We start from the raw sequence: 14,183 nt of genomic DNA on the forward strand, positions 1-14,183 counted from the left end.
AGAGAAAACCGTGTGAATGTTTGCCGCGACTTGAAGAGTGAAGTGCAGAACGATCCAGAATTTCTTAAAAGAATTGTGACTGGCAATGAGTCTTGGTGCTACGGGTACGATCCAGAATCAAAGCAATCATCAAGCCAGTGGAAAACTCCAACTTCACCACAACCGAAGAAAGCGCGTCAAGTGCGATCCAATGTGAAAACAATGTTGATTTGTTTTTTTTTATGTGAATGGCATTGTCCACAAAGAGTTTGTTCCGCCAGGACAAACAGTGAACCAACATTTTTACCTGGATATATTACGAAGATTACGAGAGAGTGTGCAACGAAAACGGTCCGAAATGTGGAGAAATGGGAACTGGTTGCTTCACCACAACAATGCTCCAGCCCACACAGCTTTGACGGTCCGACAGTTTTTGACAAGCAACAACATGGTGATTGTGCCTCATCCACCTTACTCACCCGACCTTGCTCCGTTGGACTTTTTTTTTGTTTCCACGGATGAAGAGAAGTCTGAAAGGAAAGCGATTCCGTGATGTGGATGAAATCAAAGAAAACACGCTAAAGGCTTTGAACAGTATCCAGCCTCAAGAATTCCAGCACTGTTTTGAGCAGTGGCAAAAGCGTTGGGACAAGTGCATTAATGCACATGGACAATACTTTGAAGGGGACTAGTATACAGTTCAATAAAAATGCAAAAATAAATTCTGGTTATTTTTGGGTCCCCCCTCGTATTTATATCTCAGGGTTCTTTGATTTTTTGTATAGGTAAGGTGGTTGGGTTCGGTAGAGCTAGATCCTCTTTCTCAGAGTCTTAACAGGTCACACTCAAAGAAGCAGAAAATAAGCACAGACAACCAAATACAATCAAATTCAGAGGTATTATTATTCTCATTACTAAACACTTCTGTCGACACGTTTATTGCTTATTGTAGATTAAAGCAGATATTAGGTTTAAATTCTGTTATTATCATTTAAAAGACACTTGTTTTGCGCCACTTATTTAACTAAACCAATTTCAGAGTTTTAACCGATTACTATCAGACTTGATTTGGTCAACTCCTTAACACCATCTAATTGAATAACACCAGTATAACTTTTCTTCTGGCTTATACAAGAATTACACCACTTTGAACTGAAATCTGACGAGTAACTTATAAATCTGATTTACTCAAGGTGGAGTATGAGACTTTACTTCTTTCTTATTAATGCTGGTGTTAGCCTTTTTCGCGTCTGATTGCTTTGGAGCCCGGTGTGTGACTTTTCACGTCTGGTCTCTACTGAGTCTGGTATTAGACCTTTTTGCGTCTAGTTTCTACGGCGCCCCGGTGTGCGACTGACTTTGACAACTGATTTCTACTCAGACCTTCAAGTCCTTGTTTCCTCATTGTCTCTGCTCTGTGACACCCTTAAATTTTAGTGATTGGTTATATTTGAAAAATAGGAGTATCTTAATTAGACATTCCTCCACTCCGTTTAAATCTTACAAGGGTTTAAGGATTTCTGACTCCATCGTATAACTGTCATAATTTGACAAATGCTTAAGCGTCGCTTGGGACCTAAAAACTTCACTCTTTTTAAGTTATGGCATGCACAAACTGCCAAGTAAAGAATTCACAAAAGATTTCTTTAGCTATTCTTTAACGTAACTTTCCTCTAATAAACCTTTGATGGGTGTCTTCCTGTTTCTCCTGTAAGCATGGGAAGACGCTAACTCTAAAATACAAGAATGGACCTATGTCTCACTACCTTGTTCCTGTCCTTACATTCGAACAATTAAATTTCAAATTAATAGCATTAATCATCTTTACGTAGGCAGCACTTCAGTGGAACAGTTACGTCACTCGCGAGACCGCAGAGTTCACGTGACCCCTACTTCCCGTTGCGCCATCCACGTCACAATGTGCACCAAATGATGATCAAATAATGACTTGTGTTACAAATAAAGCATGTAATGGTGACCATGTAATTGATTAATAAAATTATGCAATCATAGAATGTCATTCAAGTGCATACAGAGGACAGTCAACATAATACTGATTAAAAAAGTTATCTTATTTAAATATTGATCAGTATGAAGCTTAGACATTGAAGAATTGTATAAGATGATATATTTGAATACCGCAAAATATTTTTAATATAAAATATACTGAACTAAGAAATTTAATTTGTTTCATAGCTGTCTGAATTCAATTTGTTGTCTGTTTGATTTGTAGGTGAACATTTATCGGCTGGTAACACGCAGTTCAGTGGAAGAAGAGATTGTAGAACGGGCAAAGCAAAAGATGGTACTAGATCACTTAGTGATCCAGCGTATGGACACAACAGGCAGGACTGTATTGGACAAAAAGGGCTCTACTAGTACAACACCATTCAATAAAGAAGACTTGACTGCTATCCTGAAATTTGGAGCTGAAGAATTGTTCAAAGATGAAGAGGATGGCGATGAAGAACCAACGGTTAGTGAACATTAGAACAGAAAGTGAATCAGTTCTTCTCTTCTGTTGTAGTTTATTAACTACTTGATAGTTATACACGTACATTTACAAATACATGAAGGTAATTCAAATATAGTGTGTGTGTGCGTGCGTGCACGCGCGCATCTGTCCATATAAATACATGTCCATAAATTTATCTTCATCCTGAATGCATGTTTTGTGTTTCCCTGGATTGTAAAAATGTGTTTATATATTGCCTCCTGCTATACTTTGTATATTTGGAAAGTAGAATCTTTTATGATAAAAGGATCTTTGACTGTAGTCCCAATCCATTAAGCAGCACTCTTTGTCAGTTGTCCACAGCCTAGTTATTATCATAGTTTTAACATTTATTACAAGATCTGTTGCCATTGTCAGAGGCATGCCAACAAGTCTTACTAGTAGTTAAAATATGACCACCAGCCCTTTTTTATCTAGAGGTCTAAAATTCCACACTTTGATATAGTTAATGCACTGTCTAAGTTTGCAGTGAGTGACATGAAAGTTTAGCATGGTTTGGTGTACCCACACTATTAGTAAGAAAAATGCATACATTATAGAACATCAGCATGTTGGTTGCTGGTAATTTTTGATGATGTATGCACCAATGCTCTTTCAGTTTTCAAAATGTATAGTCAAAATCCAGGTGTAATTTATGCCTCAGTATCTTTAGGTACAAAATTTTCACTGAAGGTCATATTAATGTGACCTTAAATTTCTGCTGTTTGCAAGAACCTTGGATCTGTTGTGAACAGAGATTCAACACCATTTCAAAACCTTTTAGATTAAAACAAGGTTAGCGGGTGACTATATTGTGTAGTAAACAGGTGCTGTTGTTCATTATTGTAGTGTGATATTGATGAGATCTTGCGGCGAGCAGAGACTCGTGATGAAGCTCCTGCCACAGTTGGTGATGAGCTTCTTTCAGCATTTAAAGTGGCAAGTTTTGCAGCTTTTGAAGAAGACAAAGAGGTTCCTAGTACAGAGCAGGAACCAGATGATGAGAGTAAAGACTGGGTAAGTTGCAGTGTTTGGAAACTAATGTGAATAATGTGTTACATTTTTGGATTTTTGCAAATTATAGTATTTTATGTACATGTAGGATGAGATAATTCCGGAAAACTTTCGCAAGAAGGTCGAAGAAGAAGAACGTCAAAAGGAAATGGATGACTTATACTTACCACCACGGAGTCGTAAAACATTACAACAAATCAACGAATCTGATAGTGATGGTAGGCTTTGTGCATTACTGTAATAAAAAAAAAAGTTAAATTGTACTTACTGTTACAGTCCAGTCTCAAATATCCGATTAATTCATTCACATTGATTTTTAACTATCTTGAAGAGATAATGGCTTGTAATGGTAAATATGATAAAGATGTGGACTGTAAAGGAAGGCCTGTTGTAAAAACAGAATTTTTGTAGTCAGTATAATGAAACATAAATTCATTAAGATTCAGTGTTGCTAATATTACATTTCAGCTAAAAAGAAACACTATAAATTGGTTATACAATTCTTACATGCCTGAGAGTAATGTAATTGCAATAGGAAACAACTTCACAGTAAAGATATAAAAGAAAGTCAGAATATTTTATTATCCATGGTTTCAGTTTTCTTTCTAATTCCATTACTCAGAGCAGTTGAGAGTGTACTATATTGTACATGACATACAGGTGAAGGAGGTAGTCGAGGAACAAAACGGCGGAAGAAAACTGAAGAATCAGAATCCAGTGAGGAAGGGAGTGATGAAGAGAGACCAAGGAAGAGGGGACGACCCCGTGTCACTCCTCGTGAGAATATTAAGGGATTCACTGATCAGGAAGTAAGTAATGTTAAAAGAAAAAAGTGTTGTGTTAGATTTTGTTTCATTATCACTTACTTATATAAAGAATCAGTTTATCTACCCATTAATGACTGATTTCTGGAAAAGCACATTCTTCAACTAAGAGCTAGTTCTATAAAACTGTTGCACTTGCAGGTTATTAGTGCTCCTAACAGTTACTGTAACCGTAAGTGTAACATGTATCCTCTTTGTAGTGATATGTGGTATTTATGATGCAGTGGTTAATCGCTTAACTTTTTTCATCAGTTTCAGCTCCTTCCTATGTTATATGGTGAACAAATTTTTATTAGATGGCTTTATATTGTGATTCAGATACGCCGGTTTGTGAAGAGTTTCAAGAGATTCCCTGCCCCATTAAAACGTTTGGAAGCAGTAGCATGTGATGCAGAGCTGCAGGAAAAACCACTGGCAGAACTTCGCCGGTTGGGTGAACTGTTACGAGAGCGATGCACAAATTCCATGACAGAATTGCAAGCACAAAAGGAAAATGAGTCCACACTTAATGAGGACAGTAATCTTTCAGTCCCTGCTCAGAAACGACGTGGACGTGGACCATCCTTCAAGCTAGGTGGAGTATCAGTGAATGCAAAGAGTGTGATGGCAGCTGAGAAAGAGTTGGAAGTACTTGATGAGACCTTACCAAGTGATCCTGCTGAGAGGCGGAAGTGGATTCTTGATGCAAGGTATAAGTTACTTTTCAGAATAACTCAGAGCAGTGATTCTCAACATTTTCCTTCTGCAATTTTGAATGGACCATTAGCACAACCTCCCAACTTTCAGGCTCAACCTTTTGACCGTTTTTCTTCATTATAAGAGAAAAGTTATTTGGGACATTATATTCGATGTAATATTTTATTGGAGAGCATTCCTACTTTATATTTAGGAGACCCCCAGATTCAGATCTTAGCCTGATGAACAGCTGTGTGGCTGAAGTTATTGGTGGTTTTCCTTAGTCTATCCAGGCAAATGCTGGGATAGTATCTGAAATTATACCACAACCACTTCCTTCCATATCCTTTACAATTCAGTATTCAGTAATCGCTCTAACATTCAGTGCTATGTAGCCTTAGTTTCTGGCACCATGTTTAACCCTTCAGTGCCGTAGTCCGTGAATGGCACACCAGCAGCTTCTGTCACATGTCGCCAAAGTCCGTACCTGGCACTCATAGTGCAGCGCTAGTTTCAACTCACATTTTGAACTGTTGTTTCCTTTTAAAGTAATTCTTTTGGTATGAAATTAAAGAGAAAATTTCAGGCTATCATTTTGTCTATTCGTTGTCCCACCTTGAACTTCCTGCAGCAGTTGTATTACATTTGAGTTCTTTGGGAAAGTTTTCTACCTCAGCACTTGATGGACTTAATACCATACAAATCTATCCTCGCCCCTAGGGGAATTCTTATGAATTAAATATGTTAGATCAATACTGTGTGCTGTCCTGCATGCTGATTGAATGAAAAGTCGATTCTCTTGAGGTGTATTTTGACCAGTACTGCTTCTAGATTGGAATTTGTAACCACGAGAAAACACATGGAGAATCTATGACTTTGAGACGTGATGTTCACTCTAAGAAGTGTTATGCAAACAAGAAAAAGTTCACTATATGAATGGTACTACTGTAATCCCCGTTTGTTCTATAAATACACTTCATGCACTCTGGTTTTAGCCGCAAGCAGCAAAGTGGCTAGCTGTGTTGCTTCATGACCAGTGGAGGATATATTTACTCCAAACCAAATCGGAACAAAATTTTATGAGATTCACAATTTGATACTGAAAATAGATGTTTGTTCTTTTCTTGACTCTGTGGTAAGTGACAATCTAGAAAAGCACAAACGTCCATTGGGAAAATATGCAAAACTATAAGGGGCAGAAAGAAAATTTCTGAATGTGGTGGTAATATATAGGAATAACACAAGGAAAAGAATAGATTGATTGTCAATCAGAATTCAGTTAATTGAGGGACTCTCTGTCAAATATGCTAATGCTGTAGAGCACTAAGTGCCGGGTTGACAATCGTCAGACAAACAGTGCCCCATCTAAGGGAAAGAAATTTTATGAGCAAGATTCTACCAACTGCGAAGAAATCAAGACCACAGAAATGGCTTGTTGTGTGTCAAAAACTGTGAACTGGTGTGACGTATGTGACATGGGACTCGGTGAGGAATGTTTTCATGACTAACACATCCAGCTGAATTTCTCAGATAATATGATTTTTTTTTAAATTCGCTTAGTCGGGGGTGGAGTCCAGCTGGGTCCACTTGGCACGGTGGTCACTGACTGGCCTATTGTAGCCTGCCCTGTGTGATTATGATGATGGAGAATTTGGTGGAATGAAGATTGGCAGGGGAAACCAAAGTATTTGGAGAAAATCTGCCCTAGCACCACTCTGTCCACCACAAATCCCACTTGACCAGACCAGGGATTGAACCTGGGCCACCACAGTGGGAAGCCAGCGACTAACCGCTTGAGCTATGGTGCGGCCTAAGATAATATGATACTATTCCTAATTTTTATAGGCTTACTGTACCAAAAAATAGTTTTAAATTTGTGTGGATCAGTACACCTATTCTTCATGATATGTATGAAATGGCCGTCTTGTAGTGCACTCAATTTCATATGTCACTTCTTACTACATGTTTCGGCAACATAGTGCCATCTTCAGGTTCGTCACTTACGCTAAGCTATTACATTGTTTGCCATTTTGTGTCTTTCATAAAACTATCCAGAAAGCACATTATTCGTCATCCATAATAAAATTTGTATGTACTAAAACTTGTTAAGATTATTCATCTATATGTCTCAATTTAAACTCGCGTATAGTTTGGTTCGTCCACATGGGAGTCGTTTCTGTGTGTACCTGCAATTTAAAAATGGTACTTATTATTATTACTTTCGACTTTTATCTGTTATGTGTTGTGTTATAATGTTTAGTACTTACTGTGTCTGTGAGGTGTCCTTCCTTTTTGGTTGCGAGCGTTGTAATGTTGGATGTGTGTGTGTCTTCGTATTGATTGAGTTATGATGTGGGGGGGTTGTGTTATGTTGTTCTGTGTAAATTTTGTGTAATTCATGAAATATTGGGTTATATATTTCCTTATTTACGTTGTTCATATGCGTGTTTTTCTTTGTTGTTCTATATATATGATAGTTTTCTAATGTGTTTAGATATTGTCCTTTCTTATTCGTTGCTGTGATATCCATAGTATTTTCTATTGTACCATATGTATGTCCTGTGTTTAATATGTGTTCTGAGTACCCTGTATTGCTGTTATTGTGTCTAATGTCATGTATGTGTTCTTTATATCTGGTATTAAATTTTCTCCCAGTTTGTCCTATATATTCCATGGGGCAATCTAGGCATTTCATTCTGTATATGCCACTTTTGTTATATTTACTCATTTGTGTCTTTGATTTTAAGATATGTTGTAAATTATTCTTAGTTCTAAATGCTATTTTTAGTTTTGTGTCTCGAAATATTTTTGTAATGTTTCTTGTTTCTTTTCCTATGTACGTGAATGTTGCCCATTTCGTTTTTTGTTCTTCTGAATTCTCTGTAATGTTTGGTTTCTTTTATTTGTAGTTAGTTCAGTAATTGTATCTGTGTTGTACTTATTGGTTATGAGTATGTTATTTATAGTAGCTATCTCAGTATCTTTTGCTACACCTATTCTACATACATTTCTGAATGTAGTATGAAAATTAGAAAAACAAAACTCCAGTTTTTCCCAATTTATTACCGTTTAAGTGAAATGTTGCATTTACCGTTTTAAATGATTAAATACCCTCCATCCCAAGGAGTGAGTAAAAATTAAATGTCCTGCATAGTTGAAGGGTTAAGTAAACGATAATGAAAGAAGTTTGTGACCATTCTGAGGTGATCACATATGGTTGAGAACCACTGACTTTTGAAAGTATTATAGGAATTATTATTATCACCACCATTTAGTGTTCACTCTTCACACATAAAATTCTTCAGACAATATCTCCATAGAATTGTAAGTTGGGTGATCAGTAGTGATGTTTTCAGAAAAAGGTTTAGATATTACAAACTAATGATAGGGTAAGTCTGTCTTATAAAGAGGGCTTCTTTATTATGACATAAACAACTGGAACCGTTGGTTTCTTAACATTTCATATATGGAAAACTATTGGAAGGAATTAGGTCGTTTTTCCACAACATTTTTTCATAATGACTCATTCCTAACTAGCTGCCACTGTTTTCCTGTATTGTTTTGCACCAACTGCACTTGCAAGTGACTAGAGGTCTGTAAAGGTCACATTAATCCAGGCTCTCTTTCCTAGTCTTGTTTAGGAGAAATAAGACCTTGAGCACCTTGCCCTCTTCAGGTTTTAACTATTGAAAAATAAGTAACATATGAAGTTCTCTGAATTTTATCTTCAGTCCAGTACCTTGTTTTGTTGTCTATTGTGTCACTTGAATAGTTGAATTCTATGTTATGGAGGTACTGTGCACAACCTGCCACCTTGTCGCACAGGTTTCCTCATCTTAGCTTCCAGTGACATAGGTTGGACAGTGATATACAGTGCAAGTATACAGCTGCATGTTTAAGGTTTTCTCTCCATCAAACATATGTTTCAATAGCGCCAACTGCAAAAATGTGAACAGTTGTAATTACTGCAATGAAAGAAAGAACTTGGACTTGAATACGAAGCTTGAACTAATACAATGTAAAGTCAGCGTTTTGTAAAAAATTAAATAGGACCGTTGTATGGATTACTTTTCCACTTTTTATGATACTGAAGAAGAGAAAATGTGGTATACACTATACTCAAGCAAGCTGGCATTGTACCCTTTTTTATGAGTGTATTGGTTACATGAGATTCGGTACTTGGAATGTCATAAGTATGTATAGGGTAGGTTCATTCAGGGCAGTGGCGGAAGGAATCTAGAAATATAAGTTAAATTTAGTGGGAGTACAAGAGGTCAGATGGGACAGAGGTGGCATCAAACCAGCAGGCAAATATACATTTTTCTATGGAAAGGAGAGTGAAAATTATGAATTTGGTAGAGGTTTCTTCATACATAAGAGAATCATATCAGCAGTTAAGAGGGTAGACTTTATTAGTGATAGGATGTCATATATAATACTAAAAGGTCACTGATGTGATATCATTCTGAATGTTCATGCCCCCACGGAAGATAACATTGATGATACAATATAAAGGACAGGTTCTACAAGGAACCAGAACATGTATTTGATGAATTCCCGAAGTGCCGTATGAACATTTTGTCAGGAGATTTCAATGCCAAAGTAGGGAGGGAAGACATTTTCAAACCAGCGATTGGGAATGAGAGTTTGCATGAAATTAGTAATAATAATGGAGTTAGAGTAGTAAACTTTGCCACATCGAAAAATCTTACTGCCAAAAGTACAATGTTCCCACATCGTAACATCCATAAATTTACTTGGACATCTCATGGGAAGATACACAATCAAATCGACCATAATTTGGTAGATAGGAGACTTCATTCAAATATCCTTGATGTCCAATCATTCAGAGTAGTAAACTTTGCCACATTGAAAAATCTTACTGCCAAAAGTACAATGTTCCGCATCTTAACATCCATAAATTTACTTGGACGTCTCATGGGAAGATACACAATCAAATCGACCATAATTTGGTAGATAGGAGACTTCATTCAAGTGTACTTGATGTCCAATCATTCAGGGCAGCAGATTGTGATACTTACCACTACCTGGTGGTGGCAGAGGTTGAGGGAAGACTGGCAGTGAGTAAATAAATGATGCACAGAGTTCATATGGAGAGGTTCAATCTAAAGAAATTAAACGAGATAGACGGTAAGGAGCAATATCATGTTGAAATCTCAAATAGGATTGTGGCTTTAGAAAACTTGGACACTGAGGTGAATGAGATGAGGAATGCATATAGGATATTGGTGGGAAAGCCAGAAGGAAAGAGACCACTGGGAAGACCAAGGCGTAGGTGGGTGAACAATATTAAAATGGATCCTAGAGAGATATGATGTGATGGTATCAATTGGATTGATCTTGCTCAGGATTGGGACCAGTGGAGGGCTCTTGTGAACACTTTAATAAACCTTTGGGTTCCATAAAATGCTGGGAAATTCTTAAGTAGCTACAGAATTGGTGGCTCAGCTCCATGAGTAAGTAAGTAATATACTGGTGAAATCTGTTTTGTAATATCAGTTCATAACTGTGGGTTTAATATGATATGATGAGACCCATGCTACCTGTATAGTAATGCTAGGTGGCAGTTTCTTTCCCATCTGTTTATTCTTCTGCTGCTTGCTTGTTTCTCTCACAGTTGGGACAGCTGGGTTTGGCCTTTGAGAAAGACTCTATGTTGAAAATTATGAACTAGTCACTAGATGTATGGTTCCATATTACAGTTCAGTCTAATGAACTTTATGCACAACATAGTATAAACCAAAACAAATGCACACATCTAAACATATAACTTTTCCATATGGTATCTGACTACCACAGCTCATGTCAACTTAAATGGAGTACATATTCTGATATACAGAGAAAGTTGAGAGAATTCAAAATGTACTTGTAAGTCTCGCATGATTTATTTGATGATGATTAACAGCTGTAATTTTTAGGGGTTGAAATACTGAATATTCAGTCATTGTTATACAGAAGAATCACTTGTGACTTCTTGTCCCTCACAGCTCTTCATTATACATTACTTCAGATTTTCATATTCTGAACTTCCTTCTGCTGCAAATTGTTTTTTGTGTAAGAACTGCAATTTGAAGTAATCACTTTATATTGTAAGAATTTTCTGGGTTGTATATAAGATTTTTGGATTTCTGGTATCCACCTTAGAGTCCTTAGAGCTCTGTTGTTTATACTGTATACTGACGAATTGTGTGTTATACTAGGGTGAAGCCAGCCAATTTTGATGTGCCTTGGGACATAGAGGATGATTCTAAAATATTACAAGGCATATATCAGTATGGAATAGGTTCATGGGAAGCAATAAAAATGGATCCATCACTTGGCATTAGTGATAAAATTCTTGCCAATGAAGATAAAAAACCTCAAGCGAAACATCTTCAGACAAGGGCTGAGTACCTGCTCAAAGTGCTGCGTAAACATTTGGATAATAAAAGCGGCGTGGTAAGTAAATGAATATGAAATAGTTTATGCAACCAGTTTCCATGTTCTCTTCTGTCCTTTTTGCAGGAGTTACCACAGGTTGCTCACCCATCTGTTAGATCTTTAAATCCCTCCTATTGTGTTAGAGGGTTGAATCATGTGGAGTCATATTCTTGAGTAAATGGAAATTTCTAATGAGGTGTGAAATATTTTCCAAGAACATAAGGAGGTATCTTTATAAATGTAGTTTTCATCTGATCACATTGAACATAATGCTTGTTCTCTTTGACTACAGATCAGTCCTCAAAAATCGTTAAGACACTTAGCACAGGAAACCAGTGTTTTGCTAGGATCTGCTTTCACAGCCACAAAATTAATCAAATTTCGCCCTATAAAATAATAGTTGTGCATGAGCTGAAACACTCAGATTAAACAGCAAGATTTCGTTTTTGCAACTGGCTGCTGCAAAATGTGCACAATGGAATCATGGATCCACAGGATTCATGACTGATGAAGCGTGGTTTCATGTTAGTGGTCATGTCAGTGCACAAAATGTAAGATGAAAATCCTCACACTCTACAGTAAGTGCCATTACATAGTGAAAAAGTGGGGGTGTGGTGTGCTGTAAGTCTGCAGTGAATCATTGGCCTCTAATTTTTCCACAAAACCATTAACTCTGACCACTGCATTAATAATATACCGAATCTGTTCTTCAATCAGCTGACTGCTGAAGAAAGACAGTATGGGTATTTTCAGCTAGACAACGCTACAGCACATACAACTAATGCAACCATGATCGCAATACAGGAAATGTTTGAAGACAAAATAATCAGTAGGGGACTGTGGTCTCCCAGATCTCAGTTTTTTGCGATTTTGATCTTTGGGGAAACCTAAAAGGAAAAGTCTACAAGAATAACCCTCACGGCACTGAAGCTCTGCAGAATGAAATAACATGGGTAATTTGATTAATTTTGTGGCTGTGAAAGCAGATCCTAACAAAACACTGGTTTCCTGTGCTAAACGTCTTAACCGTTTTTGAGGAATGATCTGTAGTCGTGCCTCAGTATCCCAAACCTTTTCTTCAATCAGCACAATCCTCTTCGATTGCTTCTTTGTGTTACATACTGATCCTGTGGCCTGCCACTTTTTCACAAGCTTGGATACACATGACTTTGTGGGAACTGGCGAGTCAGGATATTTACAACAAAACTTACATATACATTTTCTGTAAGTCTTTTGCCTTACAAAAGTTCAGACAGTTAACACATGCTGTTAGGTAGTGAACATCATTTCAGTATAAATGTAACCTTCCTATTGACACCTCTAAGAGACTGACTATTAATCCAACTTACTGTAGTGACAAGATCAGACCACCTGATGGCGCATGTTTATCAATGCTAATGACTCATTCTGCCATCAGCAGTTACAGCAGCAATCTGTGAGAAATGTTGTGTCCACTCTGCACTGCTGCCAGGTTTCCTTGATGATGGAATTCTTTTCCAGATATGTTTATTTTGTCACTAATTGTCAACATCTTTATTGTTTGCGAGCACTAATTCAGTTTTAAAAATTGCTGACCAATGCACAAAAATTATGCACATGTGTATGTAGATAATATTTATTCTTTGTGCATTTGAAAACTTATCAGCTGATTTTAAGCATACAATTGTGTGCATATACTTGAAACCACATGTAGGGCACATGTGTGAACATGGCCTCCAAGAGAATACAGTACTTGCAACATGGCACCTTCCTGTAAGCTGCTGAAGGTCAGTAGATGCTCATGTGAATTGTTCACTAGCTGACCAGCTGACTGCCTGGAAGCTCAGCATGCCGAAACCAAAGTTGGGCAAATTATGGCATTGGCATTAAGTCAGGGTATTGACTTCATGTAGCGACTACATTTTTATCCACTAAATGCAGGTAAAATCCTAAATCAAGAAACACTAAAATGGGTTGATTTATACATTGCATATATGGGACTTCAGCCAGGACTCCATGAAATGAAAACTAAATGTGGGAGAGCCTTACATCAGGAACTCCTTGGAATAGAGTCTTGAAAAGCTAACAGTTGCTTAGTTAAATGGGGGAGACAAGGAATGTATATAGGATATTGGTGGGAAAGCCAGAAGGAAAGAGACCACTGGGAAGACCGAGGTGTAGGTGGGGTGTAGGTGGGTGACCAATATTAAAATGGATCTTGGAGAGATAGGATGGGATGTTATGGATTGGATTGATCTGGCTCAGGATAGGGACCAGTGGAGGGCTCTTGTGAACACGGTAATGAACCTTCAGGTTCCATAAAATGCTGGGAAATTCTTGAGTAGCTGCAAAATTGGCTGCTCCTCCAGAAGGGCTCAGCTCCATGAGTAAGTAAGTAAATATTGTCGCGTATCGGGTGTATATCGCGACAAATAAATTCTCGATGTATTCGGTGTAGCGAATTTTATTTCACATTCGCACTTACAATCACCCAAATTACAGATTTACGATTACTGCTATCTGCAGTATCACAATTAGTACACTCCCAATGCCACAATACAACTGACTGGTTGCTGGCTAACTCGACGATAGGTCCAGGACTCGCTGACTGACTCAGTACAACGCTGCGGTAGCCACACTAGAACTGACTGTGAATAGCCTTCGCTTCTCCCTATGTAGCCTCGATCGGACAATACGGGAAAACGGCCACGTAATAGGCACCCTTTTGCCTGGCGCTCTGTTGCTATGTAACGCTAGCGGAGGTCACCGCTGTTACT

The 14,183-nt window shown here is 37.7% G+C and overlaps 1 protein-coding gene across 1 annotated transcript in view; it reads left to right on the top strand.

The window, feature by feature from the left end:
* LOC111873287 (chromodomain-helicase-DNA-binding protein 1) overlaps nucleotides 1–14,183 on the top strand; it is a 67,764-nt gene that overhangs the window by 32,091 nt on the left and 21,490 nt on the right. The window contains exons 13-18 of the mRNA XM_023867871.1: nucleotides 2,213–2,455; nucleotides 3,323–3,490; nucleotides 3,576–3,705; nucleotides 4,148–4,296; nucleotides 4,630–5,000; nucleotides 11,208–11,445. Of these exons, the coding sequence (XP_023723639.1) occupies nucleotides 2,213–2,455; nucleotides 3,323–3,490; nucleotides 3,576–3,705; nucleotides 4,148–4,296; nucleotides 4,630–5,000; nucleotides 11,208–11,445 (1,299 nt within the window). The remainder of the gene's footprint in view (nucleotides 1–2,212; nucleotides 2,456–3,322; nucleotides 3,491–3,575; nucleotides 3,706–4,147; nucleotides 4,297–4,629; nucleotides 5,001–11,207; nucleotides 11,446–14,183) is intronic.

The sequence above is a fragment of the Cryptotermes secundus genome, unplaced genomic scaffold (assembly GCF_002891405.2).
Source record: "Cryptotermes secundus unplaced genomic scaffold, Csec_1.0 scaffold131, whole genome shotgun sequence".
In the NCBI taxonomy this organism is placed as follows: Eukaryota; Metazoa; Arthropoda; class Insecta; order Blattodea; family Kalotermitidae; genus Cryptotermes; species Cryptotermes secundus.